General features: G+C 34.7%; 1 protein-coding gene and 2 long non-coding RNA genes across 4 annotated transcripts in view; all 3 read left to right on the top strand.

Annotated features, from left to right (window-relative positions):
* Positions 1-6,483, top strand: part of LOC128210022 (kinesin light chain-like) — a 51,234-nt gene extending 44,751 nt beyond the window's left edge. Inside the window, exons 21-22 of the mRNA XM_052914325.1 lie at positions 1,326-1,450; positions 2,244-6,483. Coding sequence (XP_052770285.1) covers positions 1,326-1,450; positions 2,244-2,271 — 153 coding nt within the window. The 3' untranslated portion in view covers positions 2,272-6,483. The remainder of the gene's footprint in view (positions 1-1,325; positions 1,451-2,243) is intronic.
* A 6,763-nt stretch (positions 6,484-13,246) lies between these two features.
* On the top strand, positions 13,247-16,269 carry LOC128209174 (uncharacterized). Of its 2 annotated transcripts, none has more exons than XR_008256949.1 (3): positions 13,247-13,341; positions 14,690-14,760; positions 15,426-16,269. It is a non-coding gene; the product is annotated as an uncharacterized LOC128209174 (long non-coding RNA). The 2 variants fall into 2 exon arrangements; XR_008256948.1 differs by lacking the exon at positions 13,247-13,341 and adding an exon at positions 14,060-14,243.
* A 1,078-nt stretch (positions 16,270-17,347) lies between these two features.
* On the top strand, positions 17,348-18,932 carry LOC128209173 (uncharacterized). Its single transcript, XR_008256947.1, has 2 exons — positions 17,348-17,592; positions 18,317-18,932. It is a non-coding gene; the product is annotated as an uncharacterized LOC128209173 (long non-coding RNA).
* The last annotated feature ends 6,952 nt before the right edge of the window (positions 18,933-25,884 follow it).

Below are 25,884 nucleotides of genomic sequence, written 5' to 3'. Positions count from 1 at the left end.
ATATTTAGTTCATGATCATTTGTTACATGATTAAGGCAATGGATATTCCAAGAAGTTTATGAACAAGAGACATATGGTGGCATTCCTGCAGTTTATTGGAAAATCTTTGTTTGGCTTTGTTTGTTTTGACTAATATTTCTAAGGCCTAAAAAATTAGTGTTTTTGGTACCTCTGTTTTTTTTCCATTTAAGTAGGTTAGATTTACATTCATATTTTTTATAAGCTGCAAATCCCTTTTGATCTTTTTACATTAAATGTTATCATCATACATGTAACACTGACATTAGTACTGAGTCTGATTAGGCCAGTAAAGTATTGGTCTGTGCACAATATTTTGAAAACGTTCCTTTCGTCATCTGTGTTGAGGGTCAATTTAATGTTCAACTCCCTCTTCCACATCGAATCAGTTTTAATGGACGGATTATTTCATTTTGGCTTCTTTTTTGGAACTGATTGATCATTGCCTTTAGCCTTCAGCGATTTTAAAATCAACACGCGTAAAAAAACTTTTATCTTTTTGCTTGTCATCATTATACAGACTGTATCGCGATACTATTATCGCTAAGTAACACCGCCAAAAATGGAAATGAAAGACCAGTCAACAAAAATACATAGTAACGAGTACCTACCACATAGTAACAAGTACCTGCCTGTGCGCATAACCTACGTTAATCTACATCAACAGTTTATGTGTGATTGTCGGAAAACGATAGTAGGCATTTCTAAAATTAGTTTTATATCTACTTTGCAGGAATTGATCACCGATTATGTTCATATCTTTTTCGAGTATTGCATATTTTCTGCAAATTTTGGACTCTTGCGAGTGTCTTTAAATTCAACTTTTTTCAATTTTGGCTTGTATTTTGCGAGTGTGTGAGTGCTAAATTCGAACCCTGTTACTTTGGACAAGCTATTCGATTTCAAATAAAACACCTGAGAATGGTATGATGTTAATAAGAGTCGCGATTGAGGGCGTTGAGATAAATTTTGTATATGATGCCACTGGTCTATTGGCATGGGCTGTGCAAGTGAAAGAATGAGTCCTGTAAAGTTGTGAGGCATAATGCAAAGGCAAAATGTTACCCTGGTTAGAGCTACTATTGTTCTTTAATGTTTGCTTGCGTAGATCACTGTCATATGGGCACTGCTGTTTGATGTCTTCCAGAGAACTTATGTATTATTAGTGGAGAGGCGGTAGATCAAATTAGCGACCCCTGGGTTGATAGTCCAGTGTCTTACCACTAAACCACTGATTCACCACTTATGAATCCGGGTATATGTTAAATCTCTGTATTTGACCTTATCTTTGATTTCCTGGCAAACAGAGCGGAGTGCCAGATGCTGGTGAGTTGGTGCGTGTCTCTTCCTGGGGGGACTGGGAGGTGGTGCACCGCTCGCGCACTTTCAAGCACCTCAGCCCCCTCACTGGCTCCAATGACCCACAGTCCAGGTAGGATGGAGTTTGTCTCCCCTCCTGCTTGGGCGGTGGCATGGCTTGCCCTTTAGGGGACAGATTCAACGACATGGTTGTAGGCAAACTGGTTCCCATCACTCCCTCATAGTATGTTATATCAGCATGGATTGCAGGATGTATTATACACATCAGTGACATCATATACATCTTATGTATCATTCCGCGGGTGACATACTCAATTGAACACCATTCTGGCATATATATTATAATTTATACACTTATTGGTGGCAGGGTGTATTACACTTTGTTTGATTTGGTGGTTGTCATGATGATGTTCCAAACTCTTTGTCTATATTTCTTGACATATTATACTCTACTCTGTTTGGCCTGCAATGTCTACTTTTGCAACTTTTAGATGAGGTGGACTATTTATACATAACATGCCTTCTTTAATGTCATGTTCCTATGTTGAAACCAACTGATGTGATTTTGTTCCAAAGTAAGGTCCATTGTTTTCTTGCGAGGCTAGTCATATATATTTCCTGATGGCTCAGGTGCATAGAATTGCAACCATTCTGTTCAAATTTTTGGATTAGTTTAATTCATTTGAAACTGGCTTAGTATTTTTTACAAAACCTTTATGCAATGATATTTTCTGTTAAGCTAGTTATTTTTACATGAAAACTATGCTTAATTTTGGTGTTTGAAATTTTGATGCGAGGGAGAAACTGCTGGAAAAGCAGGATCTTATAAGCTACCATAGTAGTAGTAGTAGTAGTAGTAGTAGTAGTAGTAGTTTATACTTAAATATAAACTTATCTATTTTCAGGAGAGCAGAAGATCCTTTGGTGATTTGAGTGTTCGGGGTCGTACGGCGAGTTCAGACCAACTTGCCCACCGGCCATTCTGATCCAAGACTGACCAACAGTCAAACTGGTCACTTGTGATGACTGTACCAGGAGCAGTACAGCCGAACTGACCATCTGGATCAACTTCTTTTAATTACTTTGTGGTGTTTTAAGCACACTGAAACAGTTAATTTTCAAGCTTCCTTGCATATATATGGAAAGCTTATCTTTAAAAAAGTGAAAGTTTTAGACAACAGATATTTTCTTTAAAAAACTTAATGCAAAAGTGCTGGTTGGGATAAAGTGCTGATGTAATTATGTTTAAGGTGTTATTCCATTATGACTCATATTTATATAATTGTAGTAATTTAGAGACAAACTAAAAAGTTGGTTGTACTGGTTTTGGTATACAATTCCATATTGTTCAACCTAACTGTGTCACGAGCGAAGTCAAGTCATTTCCATGAAATTATTGTGTGTTAATTATTCTGACATTTCATTCATTAGAATTATGTTATGGTAAATGACCTTGTAATAACATAAAACCAATTTTTCTAGACTTTGATTATACTTGACAGTAAAAGGGATTTGTGTACAAGGTCACTTACCACAACACAACGATTCATGCTTGTAAGTCACCAATGGCAACATTCCTGTCAAAAACTGCTTGGGACTTGCATGAAACTACAGAGCGTCTTTTCAGCAATATTTTTGTTATATTTGAAATTGAATTTTCTTTCTGTGTTCCAAATGGTATTGCTTTGAGTCAGCTGAATTGTATTACTAGACATCTTCATATGGTAATGGGATGATGATGGATTTAATGTTAGCTACGTTCAAAGAATCATTTGGTTTGCAGATTGTTTAAATTGGATGACATGTCTCTCTTTGTCCTCATTCTATTTTTAGGAACAGGAAATGATGCTGTCATGTTTCCTGATTAAATTAAATTTACTATTAGATATATTATAGCTTTTTGCTGCTCATGCGTTGTGAGTTATATATAAACAAATAAATGGTTGTCTAACACACATAAAGGTTACTTGAACTTTTTAAGTTTAACACTTAAATGAGCATAGAAAATGGAATTGCTGAGTCCTTACTTGCTGTGATAAAACAACTTAAAAACAGTTAAAAACGATACAATGTTTTGTTAGATAGTCGAACATTTGCAATCCAAATGACATTGCTTTAAATCAGCTTAATTCAGTTTAATATGGTTGTATAGTTGGCTACCTTCAAAGAGCCATTTGGATTGCAGGTTGTTTACCATGTTTTAATGACAGAGAGATTACACAATAACATCAGTCAGTTCTAGTTTAAAATATTGCCTTCTAAATGCTAGACAAACATAAATGTTTATAAAATTGACCAGCCGCCACTTGTCAATCAAACAATCAGTTGACCAACCATAGGGTTATATATTTTGTAAATGAATATAAGCACATTGTTGCATCATACTATGGATGAACTTAAAAGCCTCAGCCTAATGATCTCCACATAGTGAAATGATTGTGTTTGCCGCTGGTTAATTGATAACCTGGTGGTTGGTTACACACTAGGTTCTTGAATATGGACAATTATCTCTCTTCTTTGATATTTGAAAAAAAAATGAGCAGAAAATGGTATTGCTGTGGCCCAGCTAAATGAATACAGCAGGGTTCTTAATTTAATTATGGGTTCAAAACTGTTATATATATATATATATATTAAACTTTTGTGCAGACTGCATTGTCATTACAGATAAAGCACAAGCCACAGAACCATAATTTATTTTCTTTGCTCATATTTAAGGATATTTTTATTAATGTTATTTAATCATCAAGCATTATAGACAATTTTAATGACTTGGAAGGAATGAGATTATGCAAGTCTCAAGCAGTTGAATAAGTCCCATGTTGAATCATGTTTAGGTCAAGTTCACTGGAACATTTAAGCTGTTTATACATCAGTTTTAAGAGTATACATCAATAATACATTTACACATGAACATGTATTTTCACAATGTATAAGTTGAAGCTTGTCATCAAAAACTTTTAAAAGAAGAACATAATAAGCTAATAAAGGGTTAAACATCTGTGGAATTTTAGATCAGTTTATGAAGAGATTGATTTCATCCGGTAAAATGAAAAATATACATAAGTGATTTTCTTTTTCTTTTTAGTGGTGTATAGAAATATAACTTGATTTTTTACAATTTCAAACAATAAAAACACAAATTTGATAAACTGAAGCGACAAACAATTATCTTCATTGTTTTTATACACAACATCTCTATAAATGTTTGTTTCACAGTCATATTCCATCATTATTTTCGGGATTCTGATCTCCATTTCATATTGATGTTGGTAATTCATTCATCACCATGCTTTCTCACTGCTGTAAATTAAACAGTGAACATTATGTGGTAATATTTTGATGCTTAGTTGAAGATATTCAATGCCTTATGGTGAGCGTGTATATTAAGCTTTTTTAATTCAGCTTGCCATTTTGTGATTTTGTACGACAACCATTCTTTCAAATAGTATGCATTTTTTTTCAGTTATATTTCAGTGTAAATTATACTTGTAAATATTAAATATTATAAATGTAAAATCGCAATATGTTGGGTATGTAATTCTTCACAACTTTTGTTAGATACTCGTTTTGAACAAGGATGTTTTTGTCTTGGTATAGATGCATACGAAGGATGTCTGTCGTTAATGTGCAATTAGTTTATTTATTTATATATCATGAAAATAAAGTTCAAAACCTGATCAGTTTACGGTCATTTCAATCCATTGATATACAGAGAAATGTTTATGCATGGAATAATAGGCACTTTTCTATGTGCTGTTGTAATAAATTCTTACACATGTTCAACTTGATGGTCAATGTTTATTATTTCGCTAAATCATATTTGTTCACTTGTTGAAATTGCCATATTTTAGTACATTATGTTTACAAGTTAACAAAATAACAAAATATCTAGACTAAATTGTTAATGTTATTTGTTTTGTTTCTTTGGTTTGTAGAGTTTTTGAAGACTTTTAATTAGACTTTGAATAAATCAATATTTGTGATTGAATCCCTTTATCCAATCAGAAAAGCAATCTGAAGGCTAAATGCAAGGCTGTTGCCTTCTATTACAATATTGAGTTTATTGCCTCTTACAGATAATTTTTACAACAAAGGCAAATCTGTACAATTTGCATGTGTATCTAAATTTGTAGTTGATAAAGTGCTATATTTTACCTGAAATATCTGTAGAATCAGACTTAAAAGATTGTGTTGATACTCCTAAACAAAGATAATTAGATTTAGATATGCAAAGTCATGTTTTGTTTCTTTGCAATATTATGAATGGCATTGATTGCATTGAAAAAGTTATGTAAACAATGAACATGAGGATGTCTCATTAATGTAAACAATGAACATGAGGATGTTTCATAAATGTAAACAATGAACATGAGGATGTTTCATAAATGTAAACAATGAACATGAGGATGTTTCGTAAATGTAAACAATGAACATGAGGATGTTTCATAAATGTAAACAATGAACATGAGGATGTTTCATAAATGTAAACAATGAACATGAGGATGTTTCATAAATTGCTTTTGATTAACACCCACCAGTTGTTACATAAAAAACTAACTTGATGCATTTGGTAAAGTAACTGCACAGTTCAATTTAACTTTATAATACTTTCAAAGGTTGTGTAGGGCAGGGCCTGGTTTGCTGTAGTAGTTATTGGTTTATCGAAGCTGGACTCCTTGAAATGCTAGTCAGCTTTATATATTGCGTGGCATTAGAATCTTTTCAAACTGCAACCAAGTCAATGGATGGAAATACTGTTGAAAGTGTGTGTATTTTTTAAGTAATCTGATTGTAAACATTGTTTTTACAGCCATAATCTATGTTAAGACTTACTTCATACTCATAAATTCAGTGATGGGTATATTTCTGTAGACTGTGTTACTTTTATCTTGAATTATACAACTTATTAGATAAATTAAAAATAAATAATGCATCAATTTCATGTTGGTTAAAATATTGTTAACTTTTAACATTATTAAGTAATATTTCAAATACTTTTCTTGTTGGATAACCGACAATGATATTATGGATTTATTTGTGTATGTATGGAATAATAAAGCAAAAAGGTTATAAGCTAAGTATGAGGGTTCGTGTTGTGCCTATGTTATTTATTGAATATCCAATTAAAATATACAAACTCCATTTGCGTAGCTTTGATTTATGCCCAATAACAGCAACACCCTTTCAATAGTTTAAGAATGTATATAACCAAAAGTAGGAGCCGTGCAGTAAAGCATTCCCCATGACTAGTCTGGATCGAAGTTCAAACGCATTCAATTAAATCCAACTTGGATGAGTTGAACACAGATGATCTTTGACTTTTTTGCACAGTTAATATGATTCGTGATGGCTCAAACACCTATAGTCTTATAAAGAACGCGCAAGCCGAGGGGGAAAATGGCCAACTTCCAAGAAATAGTCTACAACATGTATATTCACTACATTGTCGCTTTCGGTGATAGTGGTATGAACAAATTGTTCCGACATTTATACATCGGAGAAATAGAAAGAATCACGCTTAATCCGAACAAGAGCCTCAATCTTTAGTGTTCACCAGACAACCTGAATATAAAAAATGCTCGGTGAAGATCTGAACAAATATCAAAGTCATTTGCTGAAGCTTGATCATGATCATGTTTTGTGCATACCAGTGATTATTGCTAAGAAATTGGAGCGAACTCGAAAGCTTAGAATAATGAGATTGTGAAGGTCGTAAGACCAAAAGTCAAGGTCACACTTCAAGATCATTTTTCAAAAGTGCTTGTATTTTGATTAGTATAACAGGTTACCTGGCAAAGCATAGTGGGATTTTGAATTAACCGGAGGTCACATAAGTCATTGGTCAAAATTTTGATCGTCCATTCTGGGAGTTTTAATAAAACAAAACATTGCATAAATTTAAATCATATAAAGGTCAAAAGTCGAGGTCCAATTTTCTCTTCGTCAAAAAATATTCTTGGATTAAATGCTCGTTATGAACTTTATTTTTAGTGTGAATAAAAGTTACAACATGGAAAATGGAACACTCAAATGTGATAGTTCCAGTTTGGGTTGTTCGAGGCATCAAATTAAACGAAACAAAAAATCAATATTTTGTTTTTATTTCACACAGATAGATGAGAAGGTAAAAACGATAACGTTGGAGTAAATAGTACTGTATAAAACATACAAGGTATTTTTTTTAAAGTTCAGAGTTAAATATAAATGTTCCATGTAGTGTTGTTGTTGGTTTTTATTAGCAAAACATTTTAATACTCATATTCTCCCATATTCTGTTTTTCACAAAAAAACTGAGTAATACCCTTAACAATTACCAGATCAAATATATATTAGTCAATTTTCAAACAATTTGACATATCATATATGCATCATTTCAGAGTTTTTGTACTTGATTGTCTTTATTGATAAAAATGAATTCAGCTACTTCTTCCTTTTAAAGATGTCAACCTCATGACAACTGGTTTCAAGAATGTAAGAACTTATAGAGTATTCTGGCTGCATGCCAGTTGGAAATATTATCTCTGCCAAAGATTTCAGGTCTGTTGTTGTAGCAAATCCAAGCAATGTCCAGCCTGTTCTGAAGTTCAAAGCAGTGACCCAACATGTTAAAGGTTGTGTCAATGTGACCTTGTGGTGTTACCGTCGCATACTCATATAGGTTATGTAGTGCTGTTTGTGCTCTTATGGGCTGGTGTAGCTCCGTGTAGGTTAGATGTTGTAGGTAGTAGAGGAATGGTATACAGTCAGTGACGGCGTTGTACTTCCACTGGTCTTCGTGATGTCTGTCTTCATCTTTAATAATTTTGAACATTTCATAAACCAGATGATGTGGCATGCAGTATATTTCTTTAGCTGTGAAAGTTATACACACCATCGTGTACTTTGTGTGCACCTCTGTCGTTGGGCAAATCATCAGATTGTTCCTAAACTCAGCACTCGGTTCCCGAAATTTCCTTCCATAATGTTTACAAAACTGCCATACTTCAGGTCCCAGAAGTCCTTCACAGTATGTTAGTACTTTTTCAGCGTCCTCATAATGCCCTCTGCAGTATAACATGGATGCAAACTTCAACCTACTGGATATACGGTCAGAGTCCAGTGACAGCTGGTACCAGTTGAACACATATTGTGTAATTGGTAGTCCAAAGAAGATACATCTTGAGGCAAGGATTGAGGCAACGGTGCTGCACAAAAATGGGATCAACCGAGCTACAACATCCTGTTCAAGGTCACTTTGGGAATCAGACATACCCTGAAGAATAAACAAGTGACTAAAAATGTCATCAACTGATTGACAGTTCATCAAATTATCCAGATGGAAATTAAACCCACTTATTTCGTCATGTATCATGTCCTGAATAATATTTCTGGATGTTTGGGCTTCAGTACTTATATTCTGACATGGTATAAAATCGTGTATTTGGCACTGCAGCAGTCTCAGATTAATATTGTCCATTCGTGTGTAAAACAAGCAATGCATATCAGTGGTAAAGATAATAGAAACAAGGTGGCATAGTTTAGGAAGTTCCCAATTGTGTAACTTTCCCACAAAAATATTTGCTCCAGATATTGTAAAATGGGGACAGTACTTTTGTTTCAACCATCTTTTCAGTGTCGCCAGAAGAAGAAACACGCATTGTACCAAGTTGTCTTCCCTCCATATTTCTGAAGGATAGTTTTCTATTGTAAACATCATCGCAGTTTTGATATGAAAAGTGCTGAATCTGTCTCCAAACACAGGTTTAAGAAATGTTTTCCTCATTATTTTGGTAAGGGTATAGACTTTCACTTGAACAGGGCTAAAATCAAACATTAAAAGTCGTTCCATCAATGAAGTTGAAAATCTCCACTGCCATTTTGAAAAAGGGTAACTCTTTAAATTTGACGGAACCATAAATGCTTTAGATCTACATGTTAATTGCTCTGGGCGCTCAGTGTAGCCCTGTGGCACTAGGAAGACTCCAGTCTCCCTTGCCCTGGCTAGTGCTTCGGGTCTAGGCCAGTGTCCGGGACGTGGCCTGTTGAACATGAACTTACATTCATCAGGCAGCTGGTGACAATGATATGCTCGGACACTGTCATATTTTTCATCATATGACATTGATGGGCCATGTCGAATAATTTCACCAGATTAACTTAGCTTTCTAATCCATTCTTGTTGTTCAATCCAAGTGTTCGCTACTATTACCTCCCCCTCCCCAACCTGCACATCATCAGGACCTACTGTTTCTTGTGCTGAAAGTGGATAGTCACCTCTGAGTCGCTGCAAGTAGCAGTGTTGTGGAGGAGTGAGCTCATTCTTTAACACCAGAATATTAGGTTTCCCATATTGCCAGTGACACCAGTCAAGGGTCACATGCGCACTGTTATCACAATACAAGAGGTCTGTATCAGATTCCATCCCAGGCGTTAATGTGGCCTCACTCTGACTGCCGATTATGTAACTAGTCTCATTCACTTCTTTCAGCAAATTATAAACATTGTTCATAGTCTCCCTTCTCTGATTTGATCTCCTCCTCCTGGCAATTACAAAGCTGTTGACCCCGATATCATTCATCATATGTGACAATCTCAGGGAAAACTGTCTCTCACTCTCCCTATCACTATCCATGGCTTGGTCTTTTTAATATTTGTCAATTCGTATAAATCAGTTTTGCTTGGATCACTATACATACGCTTTAAAATATTGTTCAATAATGTGTTGTTGTTGTTTTTACATAATAAATCCTAATTTTTAAATCAGAATTACGTTGTAGTTTTACTTGCAGAATGTTAATACATGTAACTTATCATCAATATTTATGCGAAAAGCTGTGGCACTACTATATACTCCAAAAGAGGAAGTTCATTTGTGCCTTTCTGCATATTACATTTTCTCTCCCGTGCTGAAATGGCCGTTCATGGCCATCTGTGACGTCAAGTCATATACCTTTATTAACGTTTTTTTTTTTAATTGCAATAAGTCACTTTTCCTCTATTTTACAGATTATGTCAAATCACTAAAACCATCAGTATTTAAACCTTGCACTTTATTGCCGACAATTTACTGTCTTAAAGTTTGTTTTTGAAAGTATTATTGCTTATTTAAAGATAAACATTGTAGAATCATAGGTCCATCTCAATCGGAACTCCTCGGCTAGTATCAAGATATGGCCTCGGATATAAGGCTACCAGGCTCAAGACCACAGTTATCTGCCCCCCCCCCCCCCCCCCGTTGCCCCCGTTGACCAAGATCCGGATGTGATCCGGATGTGAATACAGAAACAAAGAGTGCTTGTGTTCAAGTATCAATATTTTATTAAAATTGAATGAAAAAGAAGCAAAAAATGTTCTTTTTGCAGAGAACTTGACTGAATTTGACACTCTATTGCAGAAATTGATAGTTTTCAATGTAAATATTGGAAAAATCATAGCTTGTGAAAGTCTGAAAATTAGTTGTTTGTAGCCGATTGACTCCCTGGCGGAAGGGTTATGTATTTGAACTCAATTTTGACAGTCGGGTCAATGGTCAACATGGTGTTTTCTTGTGATTATATTTTGTGTCTTGAATTGTTCTAGAGATGCCATGTCCTTGTTTTTCAATTGGGGTGTGTATAAAGTCAAAAGCCAGGTTAGTGTCTATATGAAACATATAGTAAAAATAACTGTGGTCTCACGCCACCAGACAAATCGGCCCCTTACCAAATCGGCCCCTAGCTCAAACGGTTACCTTTTCGGCCCCTTACCAAATCGTCCCCATCTCGTAGACGTTTCGGCCCCTGATTACCGAGACGTTTCGGCCCTTATTTTTATTTTATTTTTTTTATTTCTAAATACATTGTATTAGTAAAAAAACATGTAATTTCACTTTTTTATTTTAATAGACAAAGCTATATACATGCATACAAAGGCATAGATAAAAAAAGATTTCAAGAAAATATCTGTACACTTGAAAACATATTTTTATTTTATTTCTAAATATAAGTAAAAAACATGTAATTTCATTTTTTTTTATTTTAATAGACAAAGCTATATACATGCATAATAAGATATAGATAAAAATAGTTTTAAAGAAACTATATGTACACTTGAAAACATGTAAAATTTTATTCACGAGATATTTCATAAAACGAAATAGAGTTGAAGAAGAAATGTTTAAACTTCATTTTTTTATATATATATTTAAATATTATACATAACTATGTTGCTAATATTATGTATAATGACATGTCCATTGTCTAACGTCAGTCTTGACCAAACACCTATCGCTCGCCGTAGATGGCACCAACATTTTTCAGGAACTCCTCGCAGGTGACATTATGCGAATCGTATGAGTCCCACTCATCCATGATCCTGGCGTTGATGTCTCTGTAACGCTCTCGACATAAGTTATGAATTTTATAAAATTCAGTTATTTATATTCAAATCAGGTAAGGATGAAAATAACTATTATTAATCTTATATTGAAAACGTATGCAAAACCATACTGGCTTAAACGGTGTTTTTAGACAGACGGTCTTATGGCGAATTGTCACATTCCACAGAGGTATCAGGCGTTGGAATTGTGACACTTTGTGTTTAGAAGCTTATAAATACGTCTACAAGGTTTGTTCTGACTTTCCCAACCGCTAATTCTCACACTTAAAGATTAATACCAATTATCTTTTCGCACCTCAAACAGAATATTGTTTCACTTTTTTATTACGGATATATTGTTTTACTCTTTATAAAATGCATTTGAACTATCAAGTTGTATCTTGTTTGCAATTTATATTTATAAAACAAACATTATTTCCTTATAATGTATAGATAAAACACAAATTGTCAACACTAATGATTAATGATTATTCTGGAGCAATAGTATACCACATAGATAACAAATTAATAGTTGAAACGTAAAGGCATTTTAAAAAAAAACGCAACACGTTTAAAACAAATGGTACCCACTTTTAGAAACGATTTAATATATATACTTACATTGTTTATATTACTCAAATCGTCTTTAATCAACTGTAAATAACATTAACAAATTAAAGACAATTATTCATTCACACGTCTTTGAATGTCTTTTTTACACCCACAACACTAACAGTTTGCCTTGCAAAAAAGAACGCATGGTTCAAAGACAAATTTTCTTTGAAGTCTTTAATGATCAATTAATAATAACAGTTATAACAAATAAACTTTCTTAGATTTTCTAACATTTTATATTAAAAATCAGGGTTAATAGTTCTTTAGATTTTTATTATATTTTTTAATATTAATATCAATATCAGTCATATCAATGTTTTTCATGCATATTTGTTTATTTGTAAAATTAAAGATTTTATTTACAGCTTATTTACAGATCTCATTTACATTTATAAGACGACCTACAATGTTTTTCTTTATACTCAAGATAAAAAATAAAATAAAATTAAGGGGCCGAAATGTCTCTGTTGAAAATCACTTAGGGGCCGAAACGTCTCGAGTCATTTTAATTAAGGGGACGAAATGGCAGGGCCGAAATGTCTTAGGGCCCGATTTGGTAAGGGGCCGATTTGTCTTGCTCCCGGATATAATACGGGCATTCGGAGCTCCTCGGCCATTTTATCGAAAACAACCTCGGATGTATGCAGGTACATCAGTTGAAGTAGTTCGTAAAATTTTGAATTATATCATTAATTAAATATAGTGTTTTAGAGATGTATTTATTGATCTAAGTTTAAATTTATTGCCATTGAATTGTATTATTGCAAACATAATTAAGAATCCCAAGAGTAATGTCACAAAGTTTAACTTCTAAATAAAATTACTACGCGATCTACTTGCAGCGGACTTAAACGTACCACTTTTTGAGTATGTAAACCGTCCAAATACATCCGAGGTTGTTTTTGAAAAAAATGGCCGAGGAGTTCCGAATGATAATACGGGTCGTAAGAAAATAGTCCATCATGGCCGACCACGAAGATGTTCAAACAACCAAGAGATATGTTAGTCCAAAGACAGAATGAGGAGCCAACTTTTACCACTTATTTGTGTGTAAGTGTTATTTTTATACTTATTGTATTTTAATAAAATATAAAAATAGTTTTAAAAGAGCCCTAATGAGAAACTAATTGGAAATGTCATTAATTCTTAGTGGGTGGGGTAAAGTCTTCTTTAATTTGACAGATTCTAATTTAGTAAATAACAATTTTGAAGCTCCAGTGATCAGTGGCAAAAATTAAGAAAACAAATACTCTATTTTTTTTTTTTAATAACAAATAAGTCTGAATTTGACTTTACTTAGATCGATAATAGGTTAGACTTTCTTTCTCAGTGTATTTATCTCATACATTTCATATCATTAACTTTAATGTCTTATAATTAAAATTTACATTCTTTTAACCAAGGATGTATGGTTTATATGTCCGTGAGTGTTGGTAGCGAACAACTTAATGTAATGGCACAATTGAATACCTCGGCCTAGTCCAAATAATTGTACGTTGACGGATTTTTTTTAGATTTTTGATATGGCAAATCCTTCACGTACAAATTGTTTAGTATCAAAAGTGGGTAGTTGTTCCGATCAGGATTCCGGGTTAAAGCATATAGCGTCTATAAAATATCATAAAAACAAGAATTATTACCAGATAATGTTATTTTATATTAGTTCCGTACACAAAAAAATTAATATCCAACTAATAATTATGAGTTTGACGGCTTTTCTTCATTTCATTCTGTCAAAACATAACGATATATACATGAAGGGCACCTGCAAGGCTTCAGGGCACAGTTTTAAATCGCTCGGAACATTTCGGCCATGGCCGAGTTGTTACGATTGTATAACGAGGTCTTTCTCGAAGCTTTGTCGGAGGAGGCCGAGTTCTTACGATTGTAACGAGTTGTTCCCCTTCGCATAATTGTTGTCAGTGTCGGTCAACTTTCGTTTTATTGGAAAGGTAAACAACTTGTTTTAATGCATGAAATGCTTGTTTAGTGCAAAATAACATTTCACTCACATGGTAAAATATAAATATAACTCTTTATGATCAATATCAACCATAAAATACTTCACTTAAAACAATTTCAATATTTTTAAAACACCCCCGTTTTTTGCACATTCCCGTTTAGACGTTAGGGATTGGAAGAATCCCGTATAACACGTCTATTATTTTAGACTAACCTCGGCCCTGTTAACTAATATAGTTCTCTAAATAAATTAGATCTTCATTCTATTGGTTTAACAAAATGAGTTTGAACGCATAAACCAGCACACATTTCTTTCAAGACTAAATTCTTTGATATCCACCAATGGTGGTGATGCAGAAACATTGAAAGATGCTGACATTTTTACTGTGCCAATGAAATGCAGACATTTAAATTTTAATCTTATTGTCATTTTCAGAGAAGAGTATGTAACCAGGGGTGCAGCTGACTCTGATTCCCGGCTTGTTCTAATGAAAAAAGGCAGATGAGGTAATGGTTGTGCTATTTTCGAAATTCGGACAATAATTTAACAGTCAAGTATCCTATTGGTTTAAGCCCAAAAGTACCTGCATGTTTGTACAATTAACCAACAAGGATTGACAATATTAAAATATCAACATTGTGGATGAATTTAAACATGATAACAATTTCATTTCATATTTTTTAATTAACCAGCAGTCCAGAGCTAAAAGCTGCTCCCTCACAGATTGACAGTTCTTCTTGGTCATTCTTCAAAAGCCCAAAGGAGTAATTAAATTAAATTTACACATATAATTAATCATACGGCTTAAAGCAATAGCAAAAAAATATTTTCCAAAAAATTGAAATCTGTTCTATTATGTGTGACCTTATATGACTAGTTGGAGGAATTTTTACCAAATTTTCAAACTTGTATATGAAAGACTGTGATCTGATATTATGTCAGCAGTCTAATATCACTGGTTTCCATACATTTGCTCAATAATTGCCAATTGGCTCGTTTAAAGACAAAAATAAAAAAGGTGTCAGAACAGTAAAACTGTGAGGATGCAGCTTTAAATTGGTGTTGCACTTAATGTTTTGTGAATACTTTTCTGTTGTTGTACAGGCGTTTAAAATAATTGATCTGAAAATATAATTCTTATTATTGTTGTATTTTCTGTTTTCTATTTCAGGCACTGGAATCCAAATGTAATCAAAATTGCCATTGAATGAGGATTGACCTGCAATGCATGGCAATCATCTTAACACAACTGCAACGCCTTCCTTGGAAAAAATTGTGCAAGATGGAAACAAAGCGTTCAGTGGAACATCTTGTCATCTCAAATATTTGATGACTTACATACTGATGTTGAAGTTGAAGATAAAAGTCATCTGTTGGTCCGTGATTATTAAATAAATCCGAACATATATTTTAAAAGGGTAAAATGATAAAGGATTTATATACGCTTTAAGTGGTTTTCCTATATTATGGAGGGAAGATAACTACAAAAACAGAAACAGATGGCATCGGCAGACCAAATAAAGGAGAACTATTTTGTTCAGTTCAATTTTTAAGACTTCAGAAAATCTGTTTATAGAGCACATCCTTGCTAATGCCATATTGTAAACTGGGCTCTTTAAAATGTGAAAAGGTGAAAGTGGTCTAGAGGATAAGCCCCAAATTCAAGGTTGTGAGTTAAAGACCTCCAAGATACGAAGACTTAAATTTGTATGGCAACTTAAAGCCATATATGGGGATTAAACGCCAGAAATATTGTGAAGTCTACCAAAAGACTCAATGCACTTAAAAGGGCTTGGCACAGAAATGAAAGTAAAAATGGGAGCAAAACCTAATTTATCATTAATTTTACATTGGATTGCATACAGATGGCTCTGTTATTACTTGACTAATATTAAAAATAAAATTAAGAGACATGTTGATCTAAACTGTAATTATTCTTGTTTGCATTTTATGGAGTTGGACATAAAAGTGTCATTTGGTGAAGAGTGATCTAAAGGCTAATTATTCAAAATAGATTTAAGTATTATTAAAAAAAGTCTGGTATACATTGCTGAAAAGCTTAGTAACCTGGCTAAATATTTGTTTAAGGCTTTTATTTACAAAAAAATAAATCAGTTGAGTATCTTATCAGTTACTCTTTTGGTGTTGTTGTTTTTGATAAAAAATGACAATTTACTCAAAGATATTGAGACTAATAATTATATAGATTAAGACAAATATAATGTGTAAGGAAACTTCCAATGAGTGGGTTTATCCACAGCTTAGGAGGTAAATTGAAGCATGATCTGCCTTGAACAAATACAATTTTAAGACAAGTTCTGTCAACTTAGTGCACCAGTCAATTGTAACCTCCTCCCCCCCCCCCACCCCAGGTCCGGGGGAATACTGGGGTTAACCTGGGGAAATGGGCATTTTTTTTACCTATCAGGTGGCCCTGCAGTGCTGGGTGAATGCGGTGGTTTTATCTTCGCTTAAAATATAGAGGGGAATGGACCTTACCTAGAGTCCATGGGGTGTGTGGGCATTTGGCAGGGATTTTGCCATTGGATCGTCCGCGCAGGGTGGGGATTTTAGCCGGGGTTGGCTGTATTGAAAGTCAAAGTCCCCACTATTCCCCAGACCTGGGGGGGGGCATGGTTACAATTGTCTGGTGCATATCCACATGAACGTTGTGCTGGTACTCTAACAATTGAGCTTACTGCGTGGATAGTCATTCTAAAATGCCGTCCAGGCTTGTTTTTTAATGATGGTTAGCCTGTCCAGGCTAACCATCATTAAAAAAAAGCCTGGACGGCATTTTAGAATGACTAACTGCGTGGATAGTCACCGCCCCACCCCAACCCCACAGAACTGTTTACACAAAAAAAATCTGCAGCCCAAACCCAATAATGCTAAAGTAAAGGCATGCGTAGATTTCAGCTGGTAAAGCTGACTGGGTGCCAAGCTCACACCCACAGGGATGATAAAATTCCGGATTAATCCGGAATTCCGGATTTAAGGCCTCACGGATCGATTTTGAGATATATGTAAATCCGTTGAGTTTTTTCTAGGGAGGGAGGGGTACAGGGAGCGATTCGAGCTATGTTCGAACAATATGGGTACGAAAGGTGAGTTTTCCGGAAGTGTAAATCCGGAAATTAACGAACATAGTCACGTCTTGCCAATCGAGCTATATGATTGGTTAAGATAGCGTCGGGTTATTACGGAAATTACCGATCGGACAAGAAAACAGTATCCGGATGGTTCGTATCCGGATATGACAGACGACGAAGATTAATAAACGAGTATTGGAAAAACACGACCACAACTTCTAAAAACATCGATTCGTCGATTAAAAGGTATATTTGCTATTTAGTTTTAAGAGAAATTGCCGAAACGTTACTTTTAAAGTTAATAGAATGTGTTAAAACTGAGAATGGCTTTTTGCGCATGTACTGATGTAGCAATATTTCGGACATCCCGATTCGGATTTTGTTATAATAAATGATTTTTATTTTACAATTTTTATTTAGCCGATTGAAGTTTACGATGTAAACCGTTTCTTTATTGTTCTCATTATATTTGAAGCATTGTTCTCAATAAGAAGTGGCTGTTGACCATAATGGAAGGTTAAAAAAAAATCACTATCCCCACCCCTGACACATTCAAGGTGGCTGTAACAACCATTAAGCATTCGATAAGCGAGCAGTGTTTTTATCCTTTTACCAGTTCACCAATCACTTTTTATCATGATACTTAAATTGTGTTCTCTTTTATACCCTAGTTCTCAATTTTCTGATGTGATTTGCCTCATCAGTGTTTTATTTTTTTCACTAACAAGCCGGTGCACACCGTTCATGTCAGTAACACTCGGAAGAGGGGTTGACATTAAATTGAGATAGATAGATAGATAAAATTGGGTTGTTTAAAATTTAAAGAAAAAATGAATTAATATTTTGTAGTAGTAATATATATTAAGTAAGAGCAATCAGTTTATTTTCTATTTGAGACAGTTCAACAAATCTTCTTGAGGACCCAGTTTGAGTGAGATTTAATTTCTATAGTTGTAATTTGTATTTCCAGGTATGTTGATGGTTCCAAAAGTCAGGGATGAACAGACACCTCAGCCAGTGCATCCGGTTGTTCCTGTCAATGACCGACAATTCAATTCAGATGCCATGATTCTTGGATTTATGGCTGAACATGACCTTCCATACCCCTGGTAGCACATGTAGTGAGTCTTACTTAAGACACTTGCCAAAGATACAAAAGCTCTCAGCGAATTAAAACTTCAAAGGTGTACAGCATCATATAAGATGACTTCCGGAGAGGCAAGCCATTTCAATGATGAACTTGTTGAGGAGTTAAGTGATATTCGGTGTGTGCTACTGGACACCTGTAACATCATGAGGAGAAAAAATCCGGCTTGGAGACCAGAATACGTCAACTTGTCCCTCACCTCATAGACATTGATGGTGACACAGCCCGCCATGTCCACAACGGTTACCCTGCCAAAGCATTTACAGTCCCATTTGGATATTACTAGGAATTCCGAATAATAATTAGTATAATATATAATAATTAATAATATTATATTCTCATCAAATGTGCAGATAATGGAATAAATATTCTTATATCTGATATATAAAATTTGAATAAATAACACTTTACAATAAACATTTGCAAGTTTGATATTTGATATGTTATTCATTATTATTTATTAAACATCCCACAGTATAGACTATTCATACACAGGCATTTGATCATAGCCAGTTGTGTTTTATGGGAAGTGGACAACTGAACCAAAATGTCAGGTACATGTCTTATGCCTGTGATTTAAGGTAAAAAAGTAAATTTAACTTTGTTCAAAGACAAAGGTGTTTAACTTCACTGCTAAGATTCCTGATAATTGTTCTGATTGCGGAAGTCTCCTGTTGGACATAATTATATCTACCAAACCGAAAGGTGAACTCCTTGAACACTATTCTAAGACAAAAAAGGGTATTAGAAACTCTGAAATACTGAAAGCTTCGGGGGGCTTTGCCCCCCTTGTCCCCCCCACCAGGGCTTTGCCCTGGACCCATCGGGGGCCTTTAGGGGCCCCCTGAACCCCACGCAGACATTTTCAGGATTGGCAACTTGGCCCTGTTATCATCCCTGCACCCATCCTACCACAACCCACAAAACTCTGCACAAGGCAATCAATGATTTTACAGAATAGTAATGTTGTTTTAATGGCAAGGCATGGTGTGAAAAATAACACGGCAAAGTATGACTTAAAACTTACATTTAATAGGGTATTCCTATAACTGTTGAGAAAATGTTGACATTTAGTCCATGCATGCATTTAATCCGATGTAATGATTCATGCATGCCATGAACCGTTAGATCATTTCAATGACTGTCACGTACATTTTCTGTGTGCTCACGATTTTTCTAGAGGAAATAGAGTGCTTCAACTATAAGGAAACATCTAAATATTCATAAAACGAACATTCTTTGAGGTTACAATAAATATTTTCTCTTAAACAAGCACATTTAATTTAACACAATCCATTTCCTTGTTGTTACAATGGGCCTTCTTTACGCGGATTGAAAACGGTGTTAATCGCCGGCAGCCGCATCGCACTTTCGTATATCCTTACTACTATTTACGAGGTCTATCTCGAAGCTTGCCGGAGATGGCCGAGTTGTTACGATTGAGGTCCATCTGTGAAGCTTAATATGACTCCTTCAACTGCTTACAACTACAACGTGCGTTGACATTTCTCCAAAAACTTATTTATTTGGCCAAATCAGATATATGTATATATTGGAACCTTTCTGTAGTTTGATAATAAGCAGTTGGCATTTACCCTGTATTTTGACAGTTTTAAGTAGCCCTGATTATTGAATGGTTGCCTGATTGTTGAATTGTTTGAATATACATTGGTATACATTTTAGTTTAAGGTTACATCTAAATATAGAACCTAAAGACACGATAAGTAGCAATTAGATGTATAGCTAAATTATAATATTTATATTTTTTTGGCTTTGTTTGAAACAACACAAACAAATTGATTTGAAGATATCTCCAATTTAATGACATGTCCCTTATTGATTTCGAGATAGCTCTAATTCAATTATTCAAAGAGCGTTATTCAGGTGTTTTGTAATATCTTTAATTAAAATGTAGAGCTTTCCAAATGATCTGGAGATATCTCTATTTTTATTGATGTTATCATTAATTCGACTGGAGCTCTCTTTAATTGAATTAGGGTCTTTTATTATTTCAAGCGCTCTTCAATTACTTCAATTTATGTATATTTGGCGGTCCGTACGTTTTTTTTCTTCATGGTATGAATCGTGTTTTTAACATTTTGCTTTGTAACACGGGGAAGTCAATCAGAGATATAAGATACAGTACTATTTGCCAGTGCCCGGTACACTTTAAGCAGCTGAATGGCATATCATTTGTAGAATTATTTTTTACAATACGAAAACAATAGTTACTAACGTCATGCTATGAAACACTTATTGAAAGGTTTATCGGTCAATATTCAAAACCACTTGCTCTCGGCCGGGGAACAACCAAGTAAACTATAGTCCTTCTCCGACCTCAGGTAAATAGTTTTGACCAACAACGCATTCAGTAAGTGTATACGATTGAAATGAGGCAAAGCTTTCTAAAGACAATGGGGTTGAACAATCAATCACAGCGATTCTCGAATCTTCAAACTACATAGCAAATTTATGCAAACTATAATTTATACTTGAATATAAACGTATCCAGATTCAGGAGGGCAGAAGACCCTTTGGTAATTTGAGTGTTCGGGTCGTACGGCAAGCTCAGACCAACTTGCCCACCGGCCATTCCGATCCAAGACTGACCATCGGTCAAATTGGTCACTCGAAATGACTCATACCATATGGATCAACTTGTCTTTAATAGTTTGTGTTGAAATTACTTTGAAACAATTGAACTTTAAATTTCCTTGCATATGGAAAGCTTACCTTTAAAATATAAAAAGGCGAGAGTTTTGTACAACAGGTATTTTCTTCTTTAGAAACTTAATGCAAAATTTCTGATGTTATTATGTTTAAGGTGTTATTCCATTATGGCTGCTATTTATATAATTTGGGGTATTTTTTGTATTCAATTCCGTACTCTTCATACTAACTGCACCACGAGCAAACTCAAGTCATTTCTATGAAGTTTGTGTGTGTTATACTAGCATGTCTTTCATTGAAATAATGTTGCCACCAATGGAATTGTATTACAATCCTTACACCAAGGTTTCTTGCTGTAAACATTTACGGAAATACATTACGGCATTTTGTTCATTTTGTTTTTTACCAGTGGTAACGGTTATTAAGTTCATTAATTGGAATAAATGATATTCTGGACTTTGATTGTACCTGAAAGTAAAAAGGATCTGTTAACAAAGTCGCCTTCCGCACCATTAAGATTCATGCTTGTAAGTCACCAATTGCAACATTCCTGTCATAAACTGTATGGAACTATCATACACTTGAAGATATTTTTCAACAATTTCTCTTTGGTTGACAGCAAAATTTGTTTAATCTAAATGCTTCTTGCAATCCAAATGGTATTACTTTGAGTCAGCTAAATTGAATTACTAGACCTCTTCATAACTGGCCACTTTTTCCCCATCGTGTTCTCATGTGGGTTTTGCAAGATTTGTTTGTGCTTTCCCATGCTGGTGTAGCTCTCTGTAGGTGAGATGTTGTAGGTAGTACATGAATGCGATACAGTCGGTAACCTATAAGTACCTTCCATGGCCGAGAGTGTAAGATAGGTTCATCTTAACCCGAGCGTCGAGTGTTTTGCGGAATCGAGGTTTACCGAGTTTCCGCAAAACACTCTGTGCGAGGGTTGAGATGAACCTATTTTGTACGAGCGGCTATGGTCTCTCCCTAGATGCTTTCTTTCCCACAAAATAGAGTTAAAGTGTATTTTTTTTCGCTGGAACTTTTTTGTGCCAAGTGAAAATAAAAGCGTATAGATATGTGATAATTCGTGGTTGTCATTGATATGCGCGCCGTGATTCAGATTATGTAAATAGTCGAATCGGTCTTTAAAAAGTTCTTAGGCGAGTCCAGCATTATTTTTGAATGGTGCGTGAAAACATTTTTATGGTGCCATTTGAAGCGAGAAATAATTAATTAGCATTCTAAATATTGCCACAAAAAAGGTTTCCATGATGCTACAGACGACAGTCTTCAACAAAGGAGGTAATTGTGTGATGACAATAAAATGAGTTTCATACGGGTACTTGTTTTATAATTGCCCGTGGGCAAGATAAGAATTTCTAGCATGGTTAAATTTTTGGATCTACTTATCTGAGGTGGGAAAACATTTTTCTTCCACCTGTTTTAAAGTAGTCTATATTGAGCCTTAACAATTCTGAACATTTCATAAGCAAGATGATGTGGGATGCGGTTAATTTCTTTTTGTGAAGGTTTTACACTTAATACTGTATTTCCTTTGCACCTCAGTGGTTGTTGGGCAGATTATCAACTTGTTCCTAAACTCAGTGCTTGATACTATATGTTTTCCTCCATTATGTATACAGCACTGTCACTCTGTTGGTCCCTCAACACTGAGACAGTACTTCTGCAGCCTTATCATACTGTCCTCTGCAGTACACAATGAAAGTTAACTTCGACCTTTTGGACATAATGTTAAAGTGTAGACCTTATTTTCTTTCTTTTAAGCTTTTTTTTCCAATTTATATTACTTTTCTTATTTCTCCGACCAATAATCACACATCGTGTACCTATGACGATGTAACTTGTAGATGTAGATGTTGTAACAGCTGGTAACAGTTTAAGAAACCCAATGTGATTGGTTAGCCAAGATACATGCACATTGATCCGTACTGAGGCAAGGGTGCTTCAAATGAATGGGGTCATCAGAGAAACTACTTCCTGTTGAATATCATTTTGGAAGTCAGATGTACTTTGTTGAATAACTAAATGGTTTATAAAAGCATCTACTGAATTACCTCAATAAAAACCTTTGACCGTCAGAGCTTAAAAACCAAAGCGGTCATTTACTTTTTAGGGGCAAACTAACACAGAAGTTTTATTGTCTTAGGTTAAACGGTTTCTATGTTATTGTGCGGACAAGGTTTTCATTGGACTATTAACCTTGACCTTTGACAGCTGATTTCGAAACATTTGGAGTCATCTTCTAATCAAGGGCAACTAAGAACACAAAAAGTTTTCATAAGATTGTTGACCTTGATCTTTAGCCTACTGACATAATACTATTAGGGGTCATTAAATGGTCAATAGCAACCTACAACTGCATTTTCGTTATTTTGCTGACAAGAAATGACCTTCAGACCAACCGACCGACCTACCAACATTTCCAACATATATGACCATTTATTCAAAAGGGATCATAAAAGTATGAACACAAAGACGGCTGGACTGATAATACATCACTTCAACACTATCCTTTCCTTGTACGAGTATAAATAGTTTACAAATAAAGTTTTGTGAACATTTATCAAAGATGAAATACAGTACACTAACATTTGAAAAGAAAAATGTACACATATTTGATATACAGAAAGAAATCATGTTTTTTATCAACTCGTCTACATGTTTTCAATGAAACTCAAAAGGAAATAAATATTAACTTTGAATGTACGGAATATGTCACTGGATTTGTTTTTGCCTTTTTTCATTTCTGTTCCTCTCGACTCATATAAACATTTGGCTACATGTATGTAATCGTTTTATTTAACCAATACTGAAGAATATGAGGGATATCATCAAATACTCAGAAAAAAACACTTCGCGATAAGATTAATTGTGCTCGCTTACTTATACACCATGTGCAATAATTATCCGTGGGTAGACAAAGGATTATCTATATAATAAAGCGCAAACTGTTACAATTGTTTTGGTAATAAAACAATTTTACAATTTTAATGGTTCATACACAGCCAAGGAGAATGAATTGGATGTCTACGTCATACATTTAACCACTAAATGATTATGTCTCATAAAGTTACACTTGTCAGCTTTGTAGAAACTGATGCAGTATCAAGATGGAAGCATTTTCTCAGTCATGTATATTCATCTGTAATACTTCCTCCCAGCCAGGTCGGGCCAGTTCTGAAGTTTGAAGCATTGGTCTAGCATTCCGTGGGCCATGCGAATGTGGCCGTGATTTGTTCCCATTGTGTACTCATGTAGGTTAATAAGTGCTATAAGTTCTCTCTCTGGCTGTTGTTGGCGCCGCACTGAAGTGCGCGCCTATTATGGAATGGGAATTTATTTTAGTTAGTGGTAGGAGCGGTTTTTAAGTTGATTGACAGTTGGGTTTTACTGTTATTTTATTATGATTAAAAAATGCAAATGGATGGCGATTGCATGGATGTTAAAAATGTTATTTATTGTTGAATAGATTGTCTTTAATTTATCTTCAAAACATTATATCGGAAGAACGACAAATAAGTTTAATAACTGTTCCCGATTCGTTTACGTTTTCCGATTGGTTACCTGTAATATCATGTGCCGGAAATGTAAACATTCGGAGCTCCTCGGCCATTATTTTCGAGGAGTTCCGAATGAAATGAAAATGTGTGGACCGGTAATTTTAAGAATGGGAATAATTATGTTTTATGTTGTTTTGTTATGTTTACTGCATTGATAAACCATGAGGTAAGCTGTTTTCTTTAATTTAATCGATATTGGAATTAAATGTTCACCTAACTTTATTTGTTAATTTGTTGAAGGTGACATTAGTAAAATTTTATTACGATTGCCCCCGAGTTGTTTTATTTTTAGAACACTACACACACCGGATGCTGCTATTTTTAGAACCAGTAGTTATTTCCCCGCTATTCATAGGTCAATAATGGAATTTCTACATCGAAGAAGTTGGAAACTCGTAGATGTTTTCTCATGAATATACGTTTAAAATAAGTAAATACTAAAAGTGCACACTGACAGTTGATTACGATACATCTAACAAATTGAGTCATGACAGTTAAACATGGAATATAAGTGAATTATACGCGTAAGAGAAGATTTTCTGTCGAAAAAACGAATGTCAACAATCAGCATGGAACTGGGATATTCATGTAAGTATCCTTGAGTAGTTGTGTACGTTTATGTGTTCAAAAATGTTTGTTTTTTAATTTATCTTTGGAATTCTCAAATCATTTTTATTTGCTAAATGTTAACACAGCGTGTTAATATTTTTACATGCGTATTATAAATATACATATTACATACTTGACATCTACTTATAATGCACCAGTCAATTGTAACCACAGCCCCCCAGGTCCGAGGAATAGCTGGGACTTTGACTTTCGGTCCAGCCAACCCCGGGTAAAATCCTCGTCCTGCGGGGACGAACTGATGGTCAAATCCCCACCATATGCCCCCGTAACCCAGGGAGCCTAGGTAAGGCAGATTCCCTGCTATATTTTGCTCAAAGACAAAACCACCGCATTCACCCGGCACTGCGAGGCCACCTGAAAGGTAAAAACACAGCCCATTTCTCCGGCTATCCCCGGCATATCCCTAGACCTGGGGGCCGTGGTTACAATTGACTGGTGCATTATGTACATGTTACATATTTTTAAATGTACTTATGTACATCATTTATGTATATATGAGTATGTAA

The sequence above is a fragment of the Mya arenaria genome, chromosome 11, assembly GCF_026914265.1.
Source record: "Mya arenaria isolate MELC-2E11 chromosome 11, ASM2691426v1".
Lineage (NCBI taxonomy): Eukaryota > Metazoa > Mollusca > Bivalvia > Myida > Myidae > Mya > Mya arenaria.
This window is presented reverse-complemented; position numbering and strand designations above follow the sequence as displayed.